This window comes from Hippichthys cyanospilos, chromosome 1 (genome assembly GCF_059441005.1).
Source record: "Hippichthys cyanospilos isolate Australia breed blue-spotted pipefish chromosome 1, RoL_Hcya_1.0, whole genome shotgun sequence".
NCBI classification, from domain to species: Eukaryota; Metazoa; Chordata; class Actinopteri; order Syngnathiformes; family Syngnathidae; genus Hippichthys; species Hippichthys cyanospilos.
Genome location: NC_142369.1, coordinates 8,166,578 through 8,193,202, shown reverse-complemented (window position 1 = coordinate 8,193,202; position 26,625 = coordinate 8,166,578). Strand labels below are relative to the sequence as shown.

The 26,625-nt window shown below is 40.0% G+C and overlaps 1 protein-coding gene and 1 long non-coding RNA gene across 6 annotated transcripts in view; one reads left to right on the top strand and one right to left on the bottom strand.

Annotated features, from left to right (window-relative positions):
- Positions 1-26,625, bottom strand: part of pcdh7b (protocadherin 7b) — a 126,827-nt gene that overhangs the window by 3,703 nt on the left and 96,499 nt on the right. For 2 of the 5 annotated variants that reach the window (XM_088426169.1, XM_088426179.1), the window contains one exon: positions 4,339-4,357. The exons of the other annotated variants lie outside the window; for them this stretch is intronic. In XM_088426169.1, the coding sequence (XP_088282295.1) occupies positions 4,339-4,357 (19 nt within the window). The remainder of the gene's footprint in view (positions 1-4,338; positions 4,358-26,625) is intronic. 5 annotated transcript variants of the gene reach the window in all.
- The window catches only part of LOC148428928 (uncharacterized), a 213,858-nt gene that overhangs the window by 173,239 nt on the left and 13,994 nt on the right, over positions 1-26,625 (top strand). The gene's annotated exons all lie outside the window — the stretch shown is intronic.

Here is a 26,625-nt window from a genome sequence, read left to right as displayed (position 1 = left end):
TCGACATTCTAATACAGATTAGAATCTAATCTGTCAAAATTGCCAATTGGGCAATGAAGCTGATTTCCAAAAAAGTTTTCATATCTCTCTTTTTTTTTCAAAAACAGAAAATGTTTCAAGTTCACAGTTAGAATTGACAGAAAAAAGGCAAGATAATTTTTTTGTCCAAAGCAAAACATTTTTTTTTTTCAACATAAAGATTGTAACGCTGAGAATTACAGAAATAGGTGACGTTTCGATGGTGAAATTTGTAAATTTTCAATGAACTCTTTTCGTGCCAAGCATTATTAGAAAAGGAAACCTCTAGAAGGCCTTTATATTTAGCATTTTCACTCATCTTTCAAGGCCAACGGAATATTGTGTGCTATGTCCATGTAAATATAGGTGCAATCACGAAAGATTGACTTCCATTCCTTACTTTGAATTGCATGTTGGTAATAGCTATTTTTATATGTGGAAACACTGCTATCCAACGATCACAGTTATCACTACAGTGCTCAATTGGCCTACATTAGGTAGCATTAGTCAAGGGTGTCAGCGACCCTCCACAAAAAAACATATTTGATGAGAATTTTATTATTTATCATCGTTATTTCTATGTTAAGAGACGAACATTCTAATCCATGGCACTGAAAGAGTTCAACTAGGTCTCAGAACAATCAATTATAAAAAATGGTCGTTTATTAATTTAACAATCTGCCGATTAATCCTTTTAACGCCAAAGGACAAATATTTTCAAAGTCAATATTCGATTTCAATTTTTTTTTTTAATTTAGGTAAAATCTGTTAAACTAAATTAGCGAGGTTAAGGTTAGCTGTATAAAGTTTGAGAACCACCGTACAAGTCGATTTGTCGATTGACACAAAGCTCGATGTCGCGTTGGCTAGTTGTTAATCACATACTTTAGGTGCACAATTGGTGGGGATCTGGGCAGATTTCCTTCATTTTAGTGCAGGGGTGTAAAACTCATTTTCACCATAGTTTTAGTTTTATGTTGGGAGGCTGTTATGACCGTGAAATCAAATAAATTTGAAGTATGATTATTATACATTTTAAAACCAGAGGCTGCTAAAAACTCTTCAAAAGGGGTATTGATTAAAAAAAATGGTAAAAGTTGAAGACAACTTGAAATTTTTTAGCCTTTTAGCGAGGCTGGCGGGACTTGTGTTTGACCCCTGTGTTTTTCGGGGTCAAAGATCAGCTGACCCATTCAACCAAAATTGATCTTATCCACGAGTTCATCTTTCTTTGCTGAGGTCCTAGGTCAGAGGTCAGAGGTCTGTCCTCCTTTGCGGTCAGATGCCTAATAGTCTTTTAATTTTCATATCATAGCTATTGGTATTACGCGATTGGAACGTTCAGGATTAGTTTTATAGAGTTGGTCATTAAAAAAATAAATAAATCAGAGTTTCAAATATCAGGATCAGTCAAAAAGAAAACAAGCTCAAGCATAAACAACTCTTGAATCAGACCACATTGTCAAATTCAAAGGAGAGTAATTATTTACAAAATTGCCTGCAGTATCCACGGCTGTGGTCCAGAATGGGAAACGGTTTGCAAAATTTGGCCAACTTCTCCAATCATTATCGTTATTATAATCTTAGTTGTTATCTAACATGTAACAGGAGTGTTGTTGCCAGTTTAGGTAAGGAAAAAAGAATACCGTATTTTCCGCACTATAAGACACACCGGATTATAAGGCCCACCCTCAATTAATGACATATTTTAAAACGGTTTCCATGTATGAGGCACACCAGATTATAAGGCGCACCCTCAATTAATGACATATTTTAAAACGGTTTCCATGTATAAGGCGCACCAGATTATAAGGCGCACCCTCAATTAATGACATATTTTAAAACGGTTTACATGTATAAGGCGCACCAGATTATAAGGCGCACCCTCAATTAATGACATATTTTACATTGTTTTTGATCACAATACAGTAATACTCAAAGTAATATCAATAATAACTCTAAACTCTCAATAGCATGATAAGTCAATGTCAATATGAGCAACCTTGTTCAACTGTAAACACACAACAGAAATAGGTCAAGCTTACTTTATCACTTCATTCCCCATCTACGAATCCCAATCTCAATATTGATCCATATATAAGGCGTACCTGATTATAGGGCGCATCATCAGCTTTTTAAAAAAATTAAAAGACTTTTAGATCTGCCTTATAGTGCGAAAAATACAGTACTTTTTCTTGTTTAATTTTAATTACTAGAACATAAAAATCATTCATCACCAGCTACTAGTCAACTTTTTTTTACCACACGAGTCAGAAAAGAAAAAAAACGTAATTATATAACCCCGACTAATCACCACAGTAAATGTAATCTGCGAAGGTTGCTCGCGTCTTCTGTTATTTATTCTGCTTGCAGCTCTTAGCTGGCATAAATAAAAGCAATGTTTTGTTTTCATGCATGCCACCACAGCAAGTGGAACAACACAACAATGAAAAACGAGACAACTCCGCCGGCTTGGACAGCAGCCTCCAACTCAGGAACGGTGGCGTGAATAAGGGTTTCAAATCATGTCATGCTTCAAAAACGTGTTTGTGCTGAGGCGGCGGCGGGGAACAATGAACGACTGAAGACATCAATTTGACTTTTATTGATGTGGGCCCACTCGGGCTGTAGTGTGCGCGGGTGTTGCTTTGTTTGTTTGTTTGTTTTTTAAGAGACCGGCGCCCTCGTTCCTTATCTGCCGATTGACAGCTGGCAATCACGTCTTGATCTAAGTAGCTTTACAGATTTGCGTGGCTCGAGCGTCCTCGTAGTCTCTTTAATCCACTAATTAGGGTTTTAAGAAATTACCTGGCTTAGCCATGGCCTCGAGATTAACTATTGTGTTATGAGATGCTTTCAAAGAGTTCCTGGTGTCACCGACAAAAAAACAAAACAAAAAAAACAACAAAGCTGGTAGGAAGTAATATATTACAGAAGTGGGTAAGGGCCAGTGGCGGAAAAAAAGAAAATAATGATGGTAAGTGTGCAGATCAAACAATCTCATAGTTCGAACTTTGATAGACGTAAATACAAAAATAACAGGAATTATGAGAAAAATGTCAGAGTTCTCAGATGAACGCCTGATAAGCTCTTTCCTCACTGTAATATGTTTAACTCAAGAGTGAGAATTTTGAGAATAAAGTCAAAATTGTGAGAATGAAGTCAGGGGTCTTGCATTAAGGCAGTGCTTCTCGATTATATTTTGCCAAGACCCCCTCAACACCCTGCCACTCGACACACTGACTATAAATAAGATTATCTATGAAAATCGTACATCAAAACCTGTACCCTTTTTGAAAGGATATATATATATATATATATATATATATATATATATATATATATATATATATATATATATATATATATATATATACACACAACTGTTTTTTTACAGCAAATACACAGGTTACAACTTGTTCTAAATCAGAAAAAAACAAGTGCATCAAAGTGCCTGAAACTCAAAGAAACTTATGAAAATTCTTATTTTATTGCAACTACACCACATGAAAAAAACAAAGCCCTTTCCTTTCCCCATTATTAGTGATGCACTGCATTAAGTTGTGAATTGAGAGTAAAGTCAAAATTCTCACTTCAAATTTTGAATTTCTAAAACACATTTGACACTACTTTTTATTTAAAAAAAAAACATTTTGAGAATTTTCACTTTGAAAAAATAGTGAGATTGAAGTCAGTATTCCAGCCGTGAAAATTGAGAAAAGGCAGAAGTCTCACAAATTCTGACTTTTTTTTTTGAATTTCTAAGTCAGAATTTACACATTTTTTCACTTTAGTGTATAGATAAAATATTTTCGTTATTATTATAACACATAAATTTACTTGTATATTTAAAAAAATTGTGAAATTAAAATTCTAACAATTTGAGAATTAATAAAAGTCAGAATTCTCATTAGAAATTCATACTTTCCTCTCAGAATTATCACTAAAGGGTGTATAAATAAAAAATATCTCAAAATGTACGTAGATACGGGTTCTGAGGATTGAGTCATAAAAAGGAAGAAAAAGTCAGAATTATGACTTCAAAACAAGAATTCTGATTAAGACAGAATAAGTCAACGTGAGAATTCTCAGTTGCACCCTGTGATAAAATTGAAACTCCTGCCAACCTTTTTTTCTTCTTCACTGGCCCTAATCCACTTGAAGAAATTGTTTGTATTCTCTTTTTTTTTTTCTTGAGATGTTGGATGTGATTTGATCATGAAAGGATGCATGGGAAATCAAAATCAAGCAGCGACGGGGAGTGCAAACCAAGCCAAGCATGCCTTTGCCCAAAACAAAAGAATTGGTATCGGGCCTTACTTTTAATGCTCTTTTTCTCCTGTAAAAGAAAGAATACAGAACAGAAATCACTTGTTCTGTGCGTCACATAGAATACCTGACATTTTGAAAAAAGGAGCTCCGCAGAAGCTACGCACAAGACACAAGACTTAAATCGCGGGAGGGGGGGGGGGAGAAAAAGGGAAGGTGAAAAATTAGCCGTAGGTAGTCTAGTATTTGACTTAAGAGTGCCATTCAGTTGCCAATGGAGTCTAGTAAAGGCGCGACCAAGCTTTGCTCACCAACGTGGATCCGAACCCTCGAGGAACCCTTTTCGCTCGGCACAAACATCCAATCGCTTTTATCAATAGCGGCTCTGACGCGGGCGTTAACCAAAGTGAGCGAAAGGAAAGACGAGTTGACAAAATCGGGAGATGTAATGCAATGACATGATGGATGGTGGTGTGACATCTCCTTTTACTAGCGCTGCTCGCCGTTTCACAAAGACGGCCATCACGGAGACAAGCGGACACTGATTGTCCCTCTCGTTTAATCCCGACAGCCAACCCACAATGTAAAGCGGAACGCTCGAGCTTAGACCGCAGCGCGACCGATTGCTCGTCCGATTGACTCCTTGGGACTACTAATGCAACCAGAAAATACATATGAAAGATCTTCTGACAAAATGCTTCTGGATGTTGTTCTCCCATAAACAACCAATTTGCATTATGCTTTTCAAGAGGGATAAGGATCAAGACATATAAATGGAGCTCCTCAGCAGAATACAACATAGTTCTTTTGCACCAAGTTGGTGAAAACTCATCTGATCAACAACTTGGGACACCTAATGCAGCTAGAAAATATATGCAAGGTTTTAGATCTTCAGACATGTTTATTTCTTGTCTAGAATAGCATTCATTGCTATCCGTCTATGCAGTACTAGTTGATCTCACCCCAGTCTTTAGATAAAGCTGTTGACGTCGGAAAGTGTGAACTGAAACCTTGGCACTTTTTGTTATCTCTGGGAGTATGCAATGCCTTGCTGAATGAATACAAAGCATGTGGGGACGGCTGGGCTATCGAGGGTTTTGGCGAACATGAAAGTGCGAGCCAAGCCCTCCCCTTGCCGGCAAAGAAAAGTCAATCTTGGTTGGTCTGAGTTACTATTTTGGGGCTTGTCTTAGTCTTCTTGCATAGATTTAATCAACATCCAATTTGCATTACGCTTTTTAAGCGGGATAAGGATCAAGAAATATAAATGGAGCTCCTCAGCAGACTGCAACATAGTTCTTTTGCACCAAGATGCTGCTTGGGAAGTGAACAGAAGAAGAATTTCATTGTGTGGTATAACAATACTATAATCATAAAAAATCTTGAATCAGTTTTCAACTAACCTGTAACCTGTATAAACACTGTAAAAAAAGTAGTTAACAGTTATTGAAAGTTGATTTGTATTGTTGTTTTTGTTGAGGTTAAAAAGAATTAAAAAGAGTTTTACGTATGCTTATAGACTTTCTAGAGATAATCTTATTTATAGTCGGCGAGGTGAGTGGGAAGGCGTGAATGCTTTTCTCTTTCCAAGGTTTGCAAAACATAATTGAGAAGCACTGAGCTAACCTAAGCCCCTAGACTCACTTCAACATAAATCCTTGACACCAAAGCATTACTTTTATTGACCCTACGGAAAAAGGAATCTGCAAATAATGGATGGGTACCACTGTTATAGGAAAAAATAAATCGAGCAAATGTTTAACCATGACTGGGTATAGCTCGTTTTTCTAGCATTGTACTTATTGGTATTATATTGTACTTAATTCTTTATGCTCTTCAACGTCTCTTTTTTACTTTTAAAATTTACTCCCTTTACCTTAAGTTCTTATTCCACTGAGTGAAGAACATCGGCAAGTGTTGCCAAAAGTAGCGGCTGTTTGGATTTCACCATGTTTCAAGGTCGCAATTGTTTGTAAAACATTGAGATAGTGTTAAATGAAACCATTTCACCTAAGCCTGTTACAGAATGTCTTACAGAAAATTGCGACCTTGAACGAACCCTAACGAATCATTGATGTGTACGTCAGGGATTCACGCCTTTGCTACCTTTGTCAAAACTAGCAAAGGTTCCCATCGCAGTGGGATCGGGCCTTTACAGTAAAATGTACGCTCCAAAATATAGTGTCATTAATCCCAAAATGAATATAAATACAAAGTACAAGGACACCTTCATTTTAGATCCATTCCTACAATGATGGCATGAATCAGAACATAATGTAGTTGTCATTAACTTATAGCAACAAAGTTGTCATAATTACTGTAAATATTAACGTGAGAAACACTATCTCCGCCATGATTACAAATTTTGACGTTGTAAATTTGGTCATTAACCGCGGTTGTCATTTCGGATTTTACTGGGAGCTATTGAACGAAACTCCGGTCATAAATTTCACACAGTCAATCGAAAAACTACTTTCATGTACCGTTTGGTCTATAGCTAACTTAGGCTAAAGCTGTCACTTAAGTAACTATTTGTAGGAAAAACACTGCTAAACCATGACGATGAAACGATCAAAAACAAAAACCAAACCTGCCTTTTCGTGCCGTTTAACTCCATATTCTGACGCTTCTACAACAAGTTCCAGGCCATTTGTAACCTCTATCTAACTGAGAGCCCTTGTCTTGAGTTGGAATTTCAAGCGGACTTTCAAGGTTGCTTCCATCAGGACTGCATTAAATAACCGGAACATGGCCAACAGTATCAAAGAGAAAGCCCTGAGAGGACAAACATTTTAGAAAGTGCTCTTTTGTCACACGCACAATCAAGCACCGTACGGCACTATACGAGCGGGGTCGCAAGCCTCACTGCGCCACTAAAAAGCCAAGCAAAGGAGGGTTCTTCTTTTGCAGGTTTTACCCCGGGGGCACGGGCCTTATGTGCTAGCCAGCGACTATCTCTATCGCTCGGGGGAGAAGCGCTTTCAGCCGAGGGGAGGCGGTAAATTCATAATGGCCTACAACACAGCCCATTTGCTCTCCATCAGTTCAGAAATGGAAAACAGAAACGGTTGCGAGATGGCTAGAATAAGGATGAGCGTACGCCGTTATCGAGTGACGATTTCGGCCTTCTTTCGGCGGCAAAAAATGCAGGCGTTTGAATTTATGTGACGGCGGAGGCCTTCGCTCGTGGTGAACGTCTTTTCTGGAAGTCGGCCGCCCGTCAGTTAAGGCTACGCAAGAAACGGGACGACACTGCGAGGACAGAGAGGAGGAGAATTAAAGGAGAGTGACAATGCTCTGAGTGGAGCGGGGTCAGGGCCTGGGAGAGGCGAAGCAGCAGATTGAGCGGAGAAGACAGCATGGCTGCCTCTGGGCCGTCATAGGCCAAACACGCTGCCAAAAGAGAGCAGCGGGAAAAGGAGAGTCGGGGAGACAGGATTCCAGGAGGAAAGATCTGGGACAGGGGAGATCTGACTTTGACAAGAGATCACGCTCCGTGTCAAACAAATCCTGCCGCGTTCACCAACGGGTTCTCATACTTGATCTCATCAATCGGTTTACCCGTGGTAGACAGTTTGAGGTTTTATGAAGACGATAAAGTTCTAGTTTGCGGATGGATCTTTTTCAGTGCTTCGCGGTCAGTCAGTACCAACAGAAGGTTGGTCCATCACTGACAGATTCCCACATCTCTGGCAGACTGACGACAGACGGAGACTTTGAAACACTAATGGGATATGTAAACCCGGGATGGAAAGAGTTTAACTCTCCCGTTCTGTTTCTTCGCAAAGAACAGCAAGCGTCCGTGGTTCACTTGGACCCGAGGTGAATTTAGTCACCCAAATTGGTCAGAAATGTGTAAAATCCAAATCAAATATATTTTTTTACCAGTGATTTATGTTCATTTTTCAGGAAGAGCAATAATATCACTGGGTCAATACGACCCGTAAGTGTGTGTATTTACCGTATTTTCCGCACTATAAGGCGCACCTAAAAGCCTCGATTTTTTTAAAAAGCTGATGATGCGCCTTATAATCCAGTGCGCCTTGTATATGGAAAATGTTTTGAAATATGTCATTAATTAGGGGTGCGCCTTATAATCTGGTGCGCCATATGGGGCGGAAAACACGGTATCCAAAATTGTCATTAGCTGTCACTAAGGACAGTAAGGAAATACTTAATTTACACCCGTGTTTTACATTTGTTTCTCTGGAATAGTAACACATTGTTCAATTTGTCTAACTAAAAAAAAAAAGATGTCTTGTGATCGAGATAGTTGCACATAAGGCCCGTGCCCCCTGGGTAAATCTTTTTTGCCCTCAGAAACTAATATAATATTCTTGGGTCATTTGACCCAGGTTTGCAAAAATTTGATAAACGGTCAGCAATGCATCCAAATGCTGATTGAACTGGGTCTGTTTAGTATAAATAAGGCAAGCAGAAGTCAAGTACTGGAAAACAACATTCAACCTTTGTTTTAACTTTCAAATAAATGACCGACAACGCAGAAGGAGGGTTAAGCTCTATGATAACGTCAGACCTTTTAGGCTTTGAATCTTCTGAATCTATTATTTTCCAAACGCATTTTCTCTAGTTTATGAGACGAGTTCATGTTTTCGATTTTCTCTGTGGTTATGTTGCGTTAAAAACTTTATTCTGAATTGACACTTTTTGCCACCAATAACATTACCACATTTTTCTGTTCTGTAGAGAGGCAAGTTAGGACATTTCGAAATATGAGGTTTTTGGGTTTTTTGTTTTTTTTTAGATTAGATTTCATTCTTGAGGGGAAAAATGTGACAAGGTGAATTTGTAAATAACCAAGTACAACAAAGTCCTGTCTTTTGGGCAGATAATTAGATTTACTCTCATTCTCCCCAATTCCCAAGAAATCTTATAAACACTTTAACCTCCAAATATAATTTACACGCCAGCACATGTTTCGGATTTGAGGGCAAAGAGTAATAACGGACCGAGTTGAGTGGAAAACGCGAGAGAGGAGGACTTGCAGAACAAAGCTTGGGAAATTGCCTCCAACCCTTCATCAAAGGTCTCCGTGCTCAGATGGATCTATTCGGCGCGGCGGAGCAATCAGTGGCGAGATGACAGTTTACATTGCCGCGTATCGTACGGATGACTTCAAACTGGAGAGGGAGCCCGATGAAATATTTACCCCGCGAAAACCTACTGCCACAAATCGGAGAGCTTCGCGAGTGATAGGAGGAGACGGGCGACGGAGAAAAGCGACGCTTCGGATAAAACCCTTCTTGATTAATACTCTCGCGTCTTGAGGTGTCTAAAGTCCTCACACTTCGTAAATGACAACTTTAGACAAACATCCCAACCTTGGGGAGTTCAAAATGGCTCAAGGAAGTGTTGTGGACACAAATAGCCAGCATAGTACCCTAAGGGTTAATTAAGATGGACGAATCTCCCATGTGCGTGACGGTCCCCACTGTAACGGAGGGCCCGCGTCATCAAAGACGAAACAGGTTCCAGGTGAATACGAAACACGAGGCGGCCCCCGGGTGCAAAGGGAGCCCGGGAAACAAGCTCGCTAAAAAGAGGAACGACTAAGGCGGGTGAATAAGTTGTGAGAGGTTCCTGAGAGAAGACAGAAAGGGGAAAAAAAATGGGTACTAAATTAATAATGGCATGATAGCGGGTTCAGAAAACCCACATAAAAAGAGCGAAATTTGTCTTCCCCCACGCCGAGGCGTTTGCCAGACAATTAAAGGAGTGACGGCAGGCAGGCGGCGGGAACGCAACGGCGCTGCGGGGAGACGTGAACAAAAAGCGAGTCTCGGGGAGTGGTGACCTTTTTGAAAGCGCACCCCGAGCAACGGCATTAATTGACAGCGTTAACGTCGATGAGGAAATTTAAAGCTTTGCTCCATCTATTGCCGACTTGCTGCTGGAATGTTGTTCTACTCCCTGGCAGGAGCGGAGTACATGCATACTAAATTAACATCTTAACCGAGACCTCGCACACGCTGCTAAAAGATTTTTAAAGAAACGGAAAAATAATAAATGCATTACCAAGACTGGCCTGTCAGAGGCAGCATGGTGTGACACGGCCAGAAAATACCCGAAAAATCAGTAAGCAAATAAACAACGGAGCGAGCTAGGCTAACTGATAGCAGGTTGCTAAGTAGAGCTAGCGGCCATTTCAATAAACATTCATCATTCGCAAGCCACTGAGCTGAAAGTCCGCGATTATCGTTTGGGTTGAGCATCGTTTACATTTGGACAATTCCTGTTCTGATTCCTGTGCTACGATTCCTTTTCATTTGCTAACGATACTTCATTTCAATTGTTGTGTTTACCCCGTTTTAATTTCTAATACACCTTTTGGCTCAATGTTGGCATCCAATTTCGACTCAGATTTCCCAGTGACCAACCCTAAACAAGGAGTCTGTCATTATTTCAAGCTATCTCAGTGCGTCAGTCCACCGATCATTATTATTTTTACCTTACTTTGGTTATTGCTAAATGACACTTTTTCACCAATTCTTTCGGAACATTAGCTAAAAAAAATGTTAAACATTTTGGGCCACTTTAGACAAAAAAAATTACATATTTTTCTACTACTGCGCCTCCATTTGCTTCCCATGTCCATTGTCTTTCATTTTTGGGTTAATGATAGTTGAAAATCTCTTCCGTTGGTGCTAATGCGCTAGCATTTCAAAATTTACTGTCAGGTTTCAGACCCCCAGCAAATTGGGACTCCATCAGGACTTCTGTTTGATATTGACCAATTGAGGGCATGGTTGATGTACCCGCCTTTGTTAACTACACCGCAAATTTGGTATCGTTTCAGAAACATCAGATAATCGCACCTTTGATCCCAAGCAAGCCTTAATGGTCAAAATTTGCTAGACTGTCTGTTTATACCCCTCCTAAAGAATGACGCTCTACCCCAAATGTTCTCCCAAAAAATAATAAAACATGTCGCAGCACCCAACGATCTTGTGTTATGCCTCGTATGAGATAAGCATTGGATAACTGGCAACTTTAGTTGAAGATATTAAAAGAACCTTGCAGTGTGAATGCGTATTTTTCGCCAGGCACAAACAACAACACACACACTTTCATTTAAGAAGACAAACACAATATACATGAAGGGGCAGTGGGTGTTTAGAAAATGGTAGGGCTTTCTGTGCTATTGTTGAGCTGGTGTGTGTGCGAGTGTGCTTGTTTGCGCATATTATACCCCAAAACCGCTCTCGACATTGCTTCTCCTCCCTTGTTGGGCTTATCACTCGCGACCAGGTTCTCTCGCACAAAAGCCACTTTTACTGCGCCAAATTATTTGTCAAACTATAAGCGCTATTAAAGCCTCCCTTGAAAATGAAGTCAAAAGACTAGCGGTGCTTTCAGAAATCAATGACTATGAGTCATGAAAAAAAATCAAAAGTGATCTGTGATGTGTGACATCTGATATGGTTAACAATCGCGTTATCTCCGTAAGCGTCGTATGAAATATGCGGCTATAACTAAGGAACGATGATGAGCGCTGCGTGATGAATTACATTCATAAAGACGTTAATTCTTTATGACAAGGCTGTAAACTACGGGCCCGGCAAATGGCGCAGAGGTACCGATAATCCCTCCAAAGTGTTTCCGAGGGAAATTTGCCTCCGCTCCTTTCCTTTCTGTTTTCCGTACGTCTCATTTGAGCTCAAAAGGCTCGTCTGTTCAGATATTGTAATGAGATGACACTTGCCCCAGGTAACCTAAAAAATGATCACACGGGCTCCCTCAAGGACTGACGCCAATTGAAAATAGAGCGCATCCGTTGACTCTGCGCTGATGAAAGCGCTAAAAGGATGTGTCAGTCAGCAAATAGGTTCGTCTTTGATGTATCCTTGAGTCTGACCAGGGTGCCCTTGTTGTTTTTCAAACCCTCCGTTGAACGAAGGCTTCCGGGAAAATGCGCGTGGGCTTCCCGCGCCACTTCCAAAGTCATCTGATCGTCGGTTTAATTTGCGGTCCCGGCTGAAAACGCGTCAAATATAAGCCAACGCCGGGTCTATTCTAAAAAATTGCACTCGGCGGAAATCGGGATCTTTGATTTCTCGAGAGCCTTAAAACATTATCCGAGCTTTCGAGCTGGCTGAGCGATACAGCCTGATAACGCCAAGGTGTCCTGGATTATGGATAGATAGGCCACTGTTTGTCCCCTCCAGGAATGCTGCATTAGATTTCCTGCAGAGCTGTCACCTTTCCTGTTCGCTCGCCGTCTTTGAGACTTGCTGTGTAACTTTGAATCAACTCAATTTTTCAATCCACTGGAGATGAGAGGGAGAGGGTCCGCCGCTATAATCTGGCTTTGTGCTTATTTCTCACCATTCCGCCTTGCCTTTCGTCTGTACCTTCCCTCCTCAGATCCGTTCTTGTGATACCTCAATATCAGCCGAGAAAGATAGTCGAAAACATTTGAAACTAGATATCGGTTCTTTCTCCATTTAGATTTGTCGAATTAGTTGCTTTTTTTCACCGTCTGCAAATGATGATTGTCATATATAGAGCGCTAAAGAGATCTTGATTTAATAAAACATAGGGGTCAAAAATGGCACTGTGTTTAGTTGACAGGAAAAACAGGACACTAAAGTATATCACAATCTGTACTTTGTAATAAGGCAAAATCCTGTGAATAACACTTCAGTTTTGCAACCCTAACCCCTAACCCTGACCCCAACAGAGGGGTGTATACACAGGGGACTTTAAAAAAATAACCCAAGCCATCTACCAGTACCTCAGCATTATCTAGGGATTAAAAAAAAAAAAATCACTGATTTAGAGCACATACCTGATAAAATGCAACTCACTATGCTTCACATGCTGCGATAAAATCACGCCGTGTCACACTTTGTTAAAATTACTTCCTTGATTATAATTAAGAGCATAAAATGCAAGAGCAAGATTTTCAGTCCTTTTTCGAGCCTATTCCTCATTATGCAGTGGTCTCACATTTATCGCGGGGGTTACGTTATAAAAATAACCTGCGAAAAGGGAAATCCGGGAAGTAACGATGTTTACTTTTTACAATTATTATACGTGTTTTAAGGCTGAAAAACCCTCACAATTCACCATTTTTGTCAGAAGGGAATTTAATTTCCCACATTTGTCTCATTTAAACACAAAGTTCAAACCGTCGTAGATTGGAAACGAACGAAAAAAATAATAGTAATAGTTAAGAATTGTAACCTTAACTAAATAGCAACAATTTTCAACATAATTCAACATTGAAATAACATTTTGCTATTTGAGGATATATAAAAACTGTTAAAAAAAAATGCACCCAAAAAATAAATAACAAAATTTCCGAAACAGCAAGTTGAACCACGTTATAGCGAGGGACCACTGCACCCACAAACTGGGCATTATACACAAATGCAAAAAATTGAAAAAAAAATGCTTGGCTTATTCTGGGTGTCTTATTATTCACACGTTATTCACGGTATCTTTATTTTCTCCTAAACGACTCCTCCAGCACATCTCATTCTAAGATGGTCTTCTGTACCCAGCTATCTTTAGCTCTGCTAAAGTGCAACGTGTGAATACTTTGGTGTCTTCTTCAGTCCACAAACCCTGGCTCACCAGGCAGGTTATCCACGCAATATCAAACCGACACCAGAGCCGTACACGGTGTATTATTTAAAGCACTGGAGGCCCAATTTGTCACTCTGGTGGGCCCATCACAAGCGAATATCCTTTCTGAAATGTATTTTTCACACCGTCTGTCGGTGAGATCAAAGCGGCAGCCGCCCGGCGATGCCTCCCCCCCCTTCGTCTCTTTCCCCGAGCTGATTCCCGCTGACAAAACCAGTCATTTCAAACTGAGCGGATGCTCTATTGAAACAACAAAAAGAGGCTAGGGAGAAGGAGAAAGAGATTAATATCATGGGTGGGTAAGATCCGGACCGGTATATAAGAAGTAACCTAATGACGATTTTTTAATTTGGCATGGTGCAGGGTCTCACTTTTCAAAAGTATCCATGGTGATGTCCCCATTTACGCTTTCTTTTTATGTGATATATTAGGAATGGTATGACATGAATCGTCATTTAGCTTCCCTGTCTTTCCTCCTTTTCCGAGAAAGTGCAGAAAGCCCACTCCATTATTTATCCTCCGCAGCCCACCACGACCCCTTTTTAGTCAAGCTTTTTGAGCAATTGATTTTTTTTCCCACTTTTCCCGTGTCTACCTTTTTCCCCTGTCTTTGATTGTAATGCTTGTGGGTTGTGGGAAATGTTTATTTCCATTGATTTGACAACCCAGCCGATGGGTCTTTCACCGGCGCCAGAAGTCAAACCGCGAACTCGGAATATCTGCCTCTGGCTTGGGAGCGGACCGCGGACGGGTACGGTCAAGCTCTACGCTTTGTAGTGTGGGTGGAAATTGTGTAACTGAGCTGGGCTAAGTCTTTAGAATTCTCAAGAGATTGCCTGGCACCGCGTGTTTAAAATGGGGTGCATCAAATTTTCATCAAGCTTGCAAAGTCGACACGAGCGAGGGTATGACAGTTCATAGAGGGTGGGATTCCTCAACATATCCAAGTTTCCCTCCCTGATCCACTTGGAGAACAGACGGCGATTGTAAATGGGAAAATCTAAGCCTAACCCTAAGCCTAACCAGTCGGATGGCAAACCCTCATATCGGTTGCGCCGTGGACTCCACGATTGTGACGTGAAGCGTAACGCTATCCAATGGGGAAGCTCACGTCCTTGCGGATCACAGATTACTGTCGAGTGTTCGAGCGAGTCATCTACGAGCGCTCGAAATGACAAGGGGCTTTTGTTTTCTCCGCGGTTCCGTCATTCCTCCCCTCTACTGTCTCTCCATCTCAACATAACCATCCAGCAGACAGTTCTGCAACGAAGCATAAGTTCTGTTTGAGATCTTTTCTTAAGGGCTCTTATTTGTCCCCTGTTGGTTCTCTTTCATGTATTGCGAGTGTGTTTCTTGACCTGCTCAAAGAGTTACATGCCTTTAGATTACTGTGAATGGGCGCTATTCAAATCCAACTGAATTGACCTGACAGACAACCTTGCAGATTCATTTAGTTTTTCTTTTTCTTTTACTACTCTCTTTATGAGGTCTACAACAGACGTTTATCATAATGTGCTGGTTTTCTTGATGTCTCTAAGATTATGCCAAAGTATGATTCTGTCATTTTTGGCTTGAAAGTAATTATTTGTACCTATATTGTCTGTCAGCTTGATAAAAGCAGTAAGCCCACATGCCGATTTTTGTCATGTTTTAAAAGACGATTAAGTTGTCAAAACACCTTTTGGACGTTTCCCGCTTTAGAGACACAAACACACTTTGAAAAAGCCGACACAAACTGCACAATCCATCGACAGAGTCAGCCATTGACAAAACGTCTGCCCCCAAAGTACAAAATGGCTAATCCTCATAAATATCACCAGCAACGCCACACCCGCTGACTCACCCGCTCCTTTTATATTTTCTCCATTTGAAATGGCACGGAAAATAATGCAGAAGCGTGTGTGATATAAGATCGAGTGGCAGCATCTTAGAACTCCTTTGTCAGCTCAAAAATTGGGATATGAAAAAAGGAGCGTTGAGCTCCGATAGCATGCGCAACCAAATTAAGAGAGGGAGAAACATAATCAGCGAACGTTTGAGCGACGCGACTGAGAGAGTTAGTAATATGCTTGGGAATTTAATAAGGCTGAGCGCGCCTCAATAATATCACCCGCTTCACAGAGTCCTCTGGGGAACATGAAATGTGCCGATAAGAGATGATGCTGTCCTTCGCTAAAAGCGCTATTGCCATAGCTAGCGTAGATGCTAAAACGCTTCAGGCCGCATTTTCTCCTCTTCTTTATGGCCAAAACACTGCTTATTCAGACTCTCTGAAATAGATTATCTTTGTAGGATGATGCGTGTGCCAAATGAAATGTGTGCGCAACAGATTTTTACAAGGGATGGAGCTTGGCAAGAACCTACACATGGTGGCAAAGAGGTTGGGATTGAAGATGAGCTAAAACATTGACAAGGCTTTTTGGACTTGTGTCTCTGTACCCTATACTCCAATTACCCTATGATTAACTAGGCTAACAGCTGCCAAAAGTTAAATGCGTCATGAATAAACAGGCTACCAACCTCAAATTCTTGTAAGAAACATGGCCACGGTCAGCAGATCCTTTATGAGGTTCAGGGTTGGAATCGTTTGAAGTTTTTAGGAGAATCTTCATATTTCTTTGAGATATTAATCCACGTCTTTGTTACATTTTGACAGGATTAGTGTAATGTATATTTTGGAATCAGTCCGTCCTCCTCCAACCTTATCCAGTTGGTGTGAGTTATTTTTGGCAATCTTCATCAAACGATCATTTTAGTTTTAGTCAACAAAAGTCTGAGCATTTTAGTCATATCCATGACTGCAATAGTGTGGTTTAAGTTGACAGAAACTAGACATTTTAGTCTAGGTTTAGTTGATGAAAACGGTGCTATTTTTGATCTATCACTATTCCCAAATATAAGACGCACCTGTGTATAAGGCGCACCCTTAATTTTGGGGTCAAATTCTGGCGTTTCCTATATAACGGGGTATCCACTTTGGCAACAATGGAAAAACTGTAGCAAGACAGAACAAAGCTCATCTTTTGTAAACGCTTCAAATTTTCTTGTGTTCATATCTGTAAGTTACATATTTGCACCTTTGGCATGTAACAGATTTGCCACATTGTGAGGAGTCAGTGTAATATTGAATGCGCTCGAAGCAGTTGTTTTTCCTTTTCCTCATGACGCACTTTGAGTTGAGCTACCATAAATACCCAAAGTCAAGCAGCATCTGTGTTTCAACACCAAGTTTATGACTGTGTGTATATGCCAAAAGACCGCAATGAATAAATGAGGATGGAATACCTTTCAGTGTTCTCTAAATGGTGCACTCTTAATTGAATCAGCTGGAGACATCATATCATTTACATGATCCCTCTTCATTTTAGTAATATTCCTGTGTGTGACTAAGAATGGACTCGGCCGTTGGTTCAGTCTGCTAGTTTATTTTATAGTAAATAATGCTGGAAAACACGAACTGTTAGCTGCAACAGGCACTGGATGCTAACAGCCAACTGAAGTCCCCGTCTAGCTCATTCCGTTATGTTAATTATTGTAAGAATACGGCCGATAAAAAAAATGCACATCTGTGCCTCAAAACTCCACTTCTGTGGCTGACAGATCAATCTTCCTCGAATGGTGTCAAATAAATAAGATAAATTCCCATTGATAGGGCACACCCATACTTTTGGCCTTCATTTTTACATAAAAAATTCCATCTTATATTTGGGGAATTACGGGAATTAAAAAAACTAATGACATTTGAATCTAGTTTCAGTCAAAGAACATATGTCTTGCTCAAGGAAAACTGATGGCTTGTTTGTCTTGTTTCTGTCAAAAAAGGGGGACACGCGGGTAACGTGATCAATGGTCACAGAGGTTTTAGCATGACAATCTGACATTCATTGTTTTGTGTTTTATGGTGTGTTTGTATTGTTGTACGACTGATTTTTATTCCATGTCTAGCACTTAGTCTAACACTTAGTGGTTTGTATGCACCAATGATCTTTTTAAAGTGCTTTATAAATGAAGTTGAGGTGGATTCTGGTTTTCTCCTGGTACTCTGGTATGCACGATTTCTTTAGGTTAGGGTTTTAGGATAGTTTTTGTCCTTTCCCCCAAGGAAGCTGGCATGAACGCTATAAAAAATGTATAGATGCATGTCCATTTTAGACTTTTTCTTACTTGGGTAGTAAATGTTTTGTTTTATTATTCTAACTAAAGCCTCAACCGGAACCTTGTCACTTAGATCTGATTCAATGGATTCCGAATTTAGTTGAGGTGCATGCAAGTCCCCTTCAATTGACACACATCAGAAGTATGTGTGTTCACGCCGACAGCGACACAGCTGAGAAATGCACCTGCATGTCCATTTCAGACTTTTTCTTACTTGGGTAGTAAGTATTTTGTTTTAAAATTCTAACTAAAGCCTCAACCGGAACCCCGTCACTTAGATCTGATTCAATGACTTCCGAATTTAGTTGAGGTGCATGCGAGTCCCTTCAATTGACACACATCAGAAGTATGTGTGTTCACACCGACAGCGACACAGCTGAGAAATCCACCTGCATGTCCATTTGGGACTTTTCTTACTTGGGTAGTAAGTATTTTATTTTATTATTCTAACTAAAGCCTCAACCTGAACCCCGTCACTTAGATCTGATTCAATGGATTCCGAATTTAGTTGAGGTGCATGCGAGTCCCCTTCAATCGACACACATCAGAAGTATGTGTGTTCACACCGACAGCGACACAGCTGAGAAATGCACCTGGCCCGCAATGTCCTGTCAAACCAACAGAGACAGACAAGCTCTCGCTCCGTTGGCTTCTATGACATTTACATACCACACTGCCTGGTTGTGTTGAAATCACCCTCGGGCTGTACCAGACCTCAAATTTAGGGAAGGCTCCCCAATCAATCTCCCTTGTCGCTACCTTACCGCGACTCGCTCACCCTTGACGAAAAAAAAAACCCCTCCAAAGATGTACCTCGCTCCGCTACAGCCAGAATGCGCCGTCGGCCTTCAGACGTGGTATGCATAGCGTGAAAGGCAAAAAAGAAAGAGAAAAAAAAAAACATTGTCCATTTTTGGTCTCTCCCCTGGCTTTGCTCTTTCTTATCTAAGCTGACATTGATGTTGGCGTTCCCTCGTTCTGTCTATCAAAGCTCACCTGCTCTTTTGTCTTCCTTAATCCCTCCTCTCATGCTCGCTCAATCTCCCTTCAATACCTTTGAAAATATACTCCTCACTCGGGTGTCCTCCCTCCCTCGTTTCTCTCATTATCTGCTTGGGTCTCTGCTGATGGTCCAACGACTCCCTATTGGCAAATTCATGAGATTGATCCTTTTTTTTTTTTTTACACGGGTGGGCGTGTATACTAAAAGGGTCCCTCTCCACTCGTCTTAGCTACCGGTGCGCTTATTTGGCTCCGGAACCCCCCGGGCGGCCGGACTCGCCAAGGCCGAGCGCTTAACATGCATCGGGTTCAACCCCCCCCCCCCTCCAGGGAGGTTCGCGGGGTGAAAGGAAACGAAAGGCGAGTCGGAAGCGGAATGCTAATCAAGTGTGGCACTCGAGGAAAAACCGTCTTCGGAATTACATCTTCATTCGCAGCAGCACTCCAGCATCTCAAGTTCCTTTTATGTTTGTACTCTACGACATTACATGCTGATATGGCTCCGGCTGTGTGCAAAGTGGGGGGAAAAAAATCCACTTAATATACGGTGAAATGCTCTCACATGACGAGATGCATATTTCAGTAAGATTTCGACAAGATTTCATTAGTTGGAGTTTCTGCAATATATGTTAACTGCAAGAAAAAAAAATCGGCTGTATGATAGCGCCTCACTAGTGATTAGTTAGTGTTTGAGTTGAAAAAAAATCACTAATGTGTGAGTGCATTTCAGTAGTGTGTAGAATTGTTTGAGAATGTTTTGGTTGTGTGTGTGTGTGTGTGTGTGAGATTGTTTCCGCTATGTGTGTGTGAGCAAAAATGATGTCAGTAGTGTGCGGTTAAGCTTATTACTCGCATGTGTGAGAGCATTTCAGTTTTGAATGAGAGCATTGGCTGTTTTATTGATGGTCATGAGTGTTTCAATAGTGTGTGAGAGTTGTTCAGATGTGAGTATACCCCCCCCCCCCAAAAAAAAAAAAAAACAACAACAACCAAAAACAAAACAGTTACAGTATTTTTGTACATGATCGTTTCAGCAGCGTGTTGAGAGTGTTTATGAAACATTTTCAATTTTGTGTATGGGAACATTTCAATCGTGTGTATGCGAGTGGGAGAAAAGTATTTACTGTAAAAGTGTTTCAGTACAGTGCATGCAATGTGTATGGCAACAGTTAAGTGTCAATTATTAGCATAAAAATAGCATGAGCAAACATGAAAGTTTCAGTAGTCTGTGAGAGCTTCTCAGTAGTGCATGTTGAATCATTTCAGTACTGCAAACTGTCTGGGCGCGAGAGCCTTGAGTAATAAGTGTTAAAACATTTCAGGATTGTGTATGAAGTATTTTCTGTAGTGTGTGTGAGAATTTTAGATTATTATGATGTTTATTTAGTTGTGTGGGAGCAAAAATGTGTGCATGAAAGTGTTTCTTTAGTGAGTTTGAGATGATTTTTGAATATTAAATGTAGGAGCATTTCAGTATTGTGTATGACATATTTTCAATACTGTGTGAGAATTTTAGATTATGATTTTGTTTATTCAGTTGTGGGAGCAAAAAATGATGTGCATGAAAGTGTTTCATAAGTTTATATGAGAGCTTCTTATCAGTGCTTGTCAAAGCATTTCAGTATTATGAAATGTCTGTCATGTGAGAGCTTTTTGAGTGGTAAGTGTAAGAACATTTCAGTATTGTGTATTGAATATTTTCAGTTGTGTGTTCGATTAGTATGCGATTGTTTTTTTTTCTGTTGCTTGTGAGCGATAAATTCAGTAGTGTGCATAATAGTGTTTCATTAGTGTGTATGAGATTTTCAGTAGTTCAAACTGGTAGTGTGAGAGCATTGCAGGAATTTACAGCTGTGGTTTTGTGCGTTAGTGTTTCAGTAGTGTGTATCAGGTTTCCAATCGTCTTGGATTTTAATTTTTGAATTCATTTGGACTTTTGTCTTCAGGTTAAATGAGTTATTTGTTAGATTTGTAACAACAGAAATTTCAGTTATTTATTTTACTCTTTTTGAGACTATTCTCAATTTTTACAAAATTATTTTGGTAGTTTTCATGAAACTTGAGTTATATCCCCTGGTAAAATAAAATAAAAACATTAAAAAAATAAGCAGTGATCTACTTATTGTACTTGCATTCCTTTGAAGGCGTTGGACGCTTTGCTTTCTTGAGCGTGCGTGTGTTGAAGCGAGGCAGCAGGGAAGGAGCCTCCATTAGCGTGATTAAAAGGACAGGAACAAATGACTGCAGTCTGGCGGCAGCCATGTGACTCCCCCAACATTATATAGGCCCCGCGTATGAAGGCGCTTGCTCCCCGACGATTCGCCTCTTTGAGCGAGATCATCCTGGCCGCGTTCCGGAAGATTTCCTCGATCCCTTGTTGTTGTTTGTGGTTTTCTGAGAGGTGGGCATCAAATATTAACGGGCTCTGGGTTTGTTTGGGGGGGTGCCGTCTTACAACGGCAACCTTTCACTATCCGCCATTTATCTTTTTTTTTTTTTTTTTAAATCACAAGTGGCTCAGTAGCTTAATATTTCCACCTGATTTGATCATAAGAAATAAAAAAATCTGCCCTTTTTGATGTCGCATCGCCGGAAGAAGTGGCTTCTATTTTTGCCGGCGTTCATGAATATTGGAGCGCGAGAAACGATCGCGCTGTACTTTAGCCGACATATTTTTGACATCTTTGGCACGGCGTGCGTGGCAGGTGCCCTGGCTCGGACTAAGCGCTCGCCTCCTGGGATGTGTTTGAGTGGGCAAAAGAGCAATGTGTCAAGGTTGCTTTGAAGCTTTTAATTTGATGTCTTGTTATGGCAGCGTGTCGCTTCGCATAGATGGCAGACAGAACGTGATGGCAGGTTTCTCTTCTGTTGAGCCTTTGGGTAGACATTGAAAGCCATATTTCAATAAATTATTGAAGCTACTAGTCTACTGCTTAAATCCCAGCTGTAGAATATACCCTTTAAGGTCCATACTACATCTGTAGTCATTTTTTTTTTCAGACGAGTACAGTGGACCCCAGAGTTATCGCGTCCCTGGCTAATGTTTTTTTTTTTTCACGGTACGAAGTCGAATACTACGTTTTTTTTGTTGCCGCTTTACTGCATTTTTCCCGCTTTACAGCATCAACAACTGTCATGACTTTGGGGTTGGCTGTGTTTATGTTGTTTTGCCTCCCTCTTCAGGCGTTTTTAGGTGATTGATCTTTTTTTTCTGTTCGCGTCAAACTGCCTGGGCTGCAATGCTATCGGTTGGTGTCACAATGTCACTAAGATGCAGACGTGCTAAAGTTTTGATCTGATGTGAGTGCTTACAATATCGTATTTATTGTGTATTTTAGTGCTTAGAGGGACAGTGTGTAAGATTTAGACTGTTTTTCATTAAAAAGGAATACATTAACTATTGTCAAATTAAAAAACCTACAAATGAATGTGTTCTTACTGACCAACAGTATGTTTTAAATATAATCACAGGTCTAGTTATCATAAATTATGTTATATCGGGGGTGGCGCTTCTCTGGAGGCGGCCGTTTTGTTATAGCTATGGAAAATGGTAAATGGTGGAAAATGATGGAAAAGGTGTTGTTTTTGCCATGTTTAGTGTAATCGCAGTAAAATAAGGATTGTCATTATTCATTTATTCTATTTATTTATTTTATTTCAGGCACTTTATCGCACTTGTTTTAGATGAACCCAAATCAATCTGTGAAAAAGTAGTTACCAATTTTTGAGAGAAGTTTTTATTATGTTTTTCTGTTGTTCATCTTCTAAATAATAAATTTTTAGATATACTTATACATATTTTTAAAATAAAATAATAACCTTATTTATAGTTGGCACGGTGAGTGGTTAAAGTTTTATCTTTCCCGGGGGGTCTTCGTGAAATATAATTGAGAAGCACTGATCTAAACAAAGCCCATCAACTCCAACATAAATTCCTTTCACCAGGATGGCGCCAAAGCATTACTTTTATTGCCCTTACGGAAATACATTTCTGGCAACAATTCAAAAAAATCTCGTAAATGTTGAACCATGAATAAGCAGTGGTCAACTGGGTATCGTTAGCTTAGCTTATTATTATACTTGTTGGACTTATGGTCGTCTTATAGTCTAATTGAAATGAAATTTACCCTTCTACGTTGTTCAACGTGCCAATTTTAAATTTAGAGTACCACCTCTACAACCCAACAAAACACATCCACAGGAACTACAATAGGAACGTTTTTCCAGCCTCATTACCAAATCTGCAAACTGTTTTTTTTTTCTCCTTTTTTAAACAGGCGCCCAATCGATAGCGTTTAATCGTCACCCGCCCCCAAGTTTGAGATTAGCCTTTGGATGCAAGCAGCAACATCCTGTGAATCGGGTGCCGTCTAATGGAGGGAAAAAAGTCGACTGGATCGGTCCCAGGGTATTGGAGTGTTGTCGCTGGATGAGTCCAAACTCTGCTGGTTTGTGTAACATATTAAAAAAAAATGGAGAGGGAAATAAATCGTCGGGTTTTGTGAGCAGAATGAGAGGGATAAGCTTTGGCTAGGAAGCATCTATTCTTGGAATGTGTTTGTCCTATATTTTGAGAGTGCTGCCTTGCATGAATACAAATGCCCTGCTATGCTTTTGGTGGGGTGGGGTGGGAGTGGGGGGGGTTGTTTTGCAAACATAAAGAAACAATAAAAGGAGTGATGAATTGCAATATACACAGTTATCATCCACACCATTTACAAATAATAGAAGCATAGAGCGTTGTGCTGTGCTTCAAAATGAAAATCCTACTGAAAACCTGCCAAGTATATCCAGCGGAATAAGAATGATACTAATAATAATAACAAAAATTCATAAGAGGATTATACATACACAGCGGTGCCTTGAGATACAAGTTTCATTTCTTTCCCTCAGTTCATCGGTACGGCACTAATTTTAGTCACTTCTCACTGCATTTATACTCTTTCACATTTTCTCACTTTTCTCATTGAATATTGCCCTCGGCTGGTAAACAGGAACAAAAAAGCAAATGGGCGTCAAGCTCAGGAATGCGTGCGACCGTTGTTTTTTTCCTCATTGATTTTCTCACTGGCTGAGGAGCTCGTGACAGGGAGTATCCCCTCATGCGGCCGGGTTATTGATTCGCAGAGTGTGGGATTGGCGCGGGTGCATAAGAGGGTCAAGCGTGCCGCTGGAAAAAAAAAAAGAGTTGGAATGCGGCCCATTAGCCGCGATCTCTGACACCTCTCATTAACGTCCGGAATGCGGCCCCTTTCTCGTTAAAGGTAATAGTGCGGTTGCGCATTAAACAATTTGTCCCAATGGAAGAAATTCACTTACATGGGCACTAATAAGTAGCGTAAAGTTCCGAGTGTTAGCCGCAACTTTTTTCCGCAGCTCTAACCTCTGTGGCCATTTGAAACCACTAAAATTATACTTAAGCTCAAACGCGGCAGTACAACTAATAGAATAGACATTACTCTTAAGTAATACAGTGGTAAATTGACTTTAGAATTTAATTTATTTTATGGCCTGCATTAAAAAAAGATGGAGATGGTTAAATGTATTAAAGGGACACTGATTGTTAAATGTATTAAAGGGACACTGTGTAAGATTTGACAGTTTTTCACTACGGGCAGCAGAGGATGCTGCATTTACCATTTTCCGTCGCTATAACAAATATGGCAGCCTACGGGGAAGTGCCACCCCCCATGGATATCATTTCATGATTTACAGACCTACGATTTTATTTAAAACAAACTGTTGGTCATTAAGAGCGCATTTATTTTCAAGTTTTTTTACATTTGTAATCATTTATTCCTTCAGAATGAAAAAAATGTCTAAATCTTACACCGTGTCCATAACTTGTATAAATACTACACAAAGTAGTTAGCAGTTTTCAAAAGTTGATTTATCTTTTGTTAATGTTTAAAAAGACACAGTTTCAGGTGTACTTATACAATTGAAGGATTTTTTTGACCAAAAAAAAACCAAAACAAAACTGAAAAGCACTGCCCTAGCTACTGTATGTCTGAAAATGTGTGTTAGCATTTAGTAAGCTACTTCTGTGGTTAGCCAAAGAGTTGCTTGCAAATCCAAGCCAAAAATGTCAAAATGGGAGCACTTAGTTGTCACTTTGCTAGAATGTAATTAGTTTTATGGCCCGCATGAAAAAAAAAAGAAGATTATTGTGTGTTAAAGTGTTCAGAATGCTACTGAAAGGTTTTGCTAGCCAAACTGCAAGCCCATTGGAAAAGACAGCAAAATCTTGTTTTGTTTGCCTCAGTCGTCTCTGTTGAGCCTCGAGATAAAGGCTTTGTTTTTGCCTTGTGTAATTGCGATAAAATATGGATTTTTTTTCAGATTTTAGTTCTAGATTTACCTTTAACCTGTATAAATGCTTTCAAAAGTACTTTGCAGTTTTTTATAGTTGTTTTATCTTTTCTCAATGTTTAAAAGGATACCGTTTTAGGGATACTTCTACACTGTTTATAGATAATAATCTTATTAATAACGTTGGTGTGGCAATTGGGTGCAAGAAAAGGTTTTCTGCTTCCTTTGCTAAATAGAATCAAGAAGCACTGATCTAAACAAAGTCCCTCAACTTAAATCATTGTTACCAGTATGGCGCCAAAGCATTAGTTTTTGCCTTTATGGGGAAAAAAATGAAAAACTGAAGGATTGGTTTGATAAAAATAAATGCAAGAGTCGAACCTTCGGGAAGCACTACCCTAGCTAGTGTATTTGAACAACCTTCAGTTAGTCTATAGATTGAAATCTGTTGTTTTCTTCCTTATCAGACAGTAGCAAGACTGAAAATCTTTAAAATTTGACGTTTTTCTTTCGCTTGAAGAAGGCGAAAGAAAAACGCCGAAACATGTCAGGTAAAAACCTGTTTTGATTTATGTTTTGATTTATATTAATGTTAAGATTTTAAAAGTGTTTTACTTTCAAATGTTCAAGCTTTTAAGCCTTGTTACTGTCTGATAAAAAAGAAAACAACAACTGACTAGCTACTGTATGTCTTTGAAAATGTATGCTAGCGTTTAGTTGTTAGCCAAAGTTTTGCTAGCAAAACCGAGCCAGAAACGTTAAAATGGTAGCACTTGGTTGCGTTTTTTTTTTTCTCTCCGGGAATAATTACAACTATGGGAGCTCAATTTTCATTGCATGACTATTTCTTGGCCTCAATCAAATATATGTCACACTACTGTCAAGTGACTGAATTTCCCTCAAGTTGACGTAGTCGGCAGTTTATCAGCTGACACGTTCCTTTACCCTTTAAACCTCCAAATATGATATCCTGATGTGGTAGGCGTCCCGGAGGACAACACCGCACTGGAGGCAGGTGAGACGGATGACATTTTGAACCCCCCGCAAGGACTGAATCATTACGAGCACCGCCCCACCGCAAGTGTGGCCGGATCAGCAATATTTCACACTGACAGAAGGACTTGACAGCAGGCGCTCACACACGAGCTCAGCTCCTCGTTCCCACTTTTATTTATTAATATATCACTCGCTTTCTTCTGCGCCCGTACGTCCCAAGATGGGAGCGAATTCAAGGACGCTCGTCGACTGCGTGGCGAA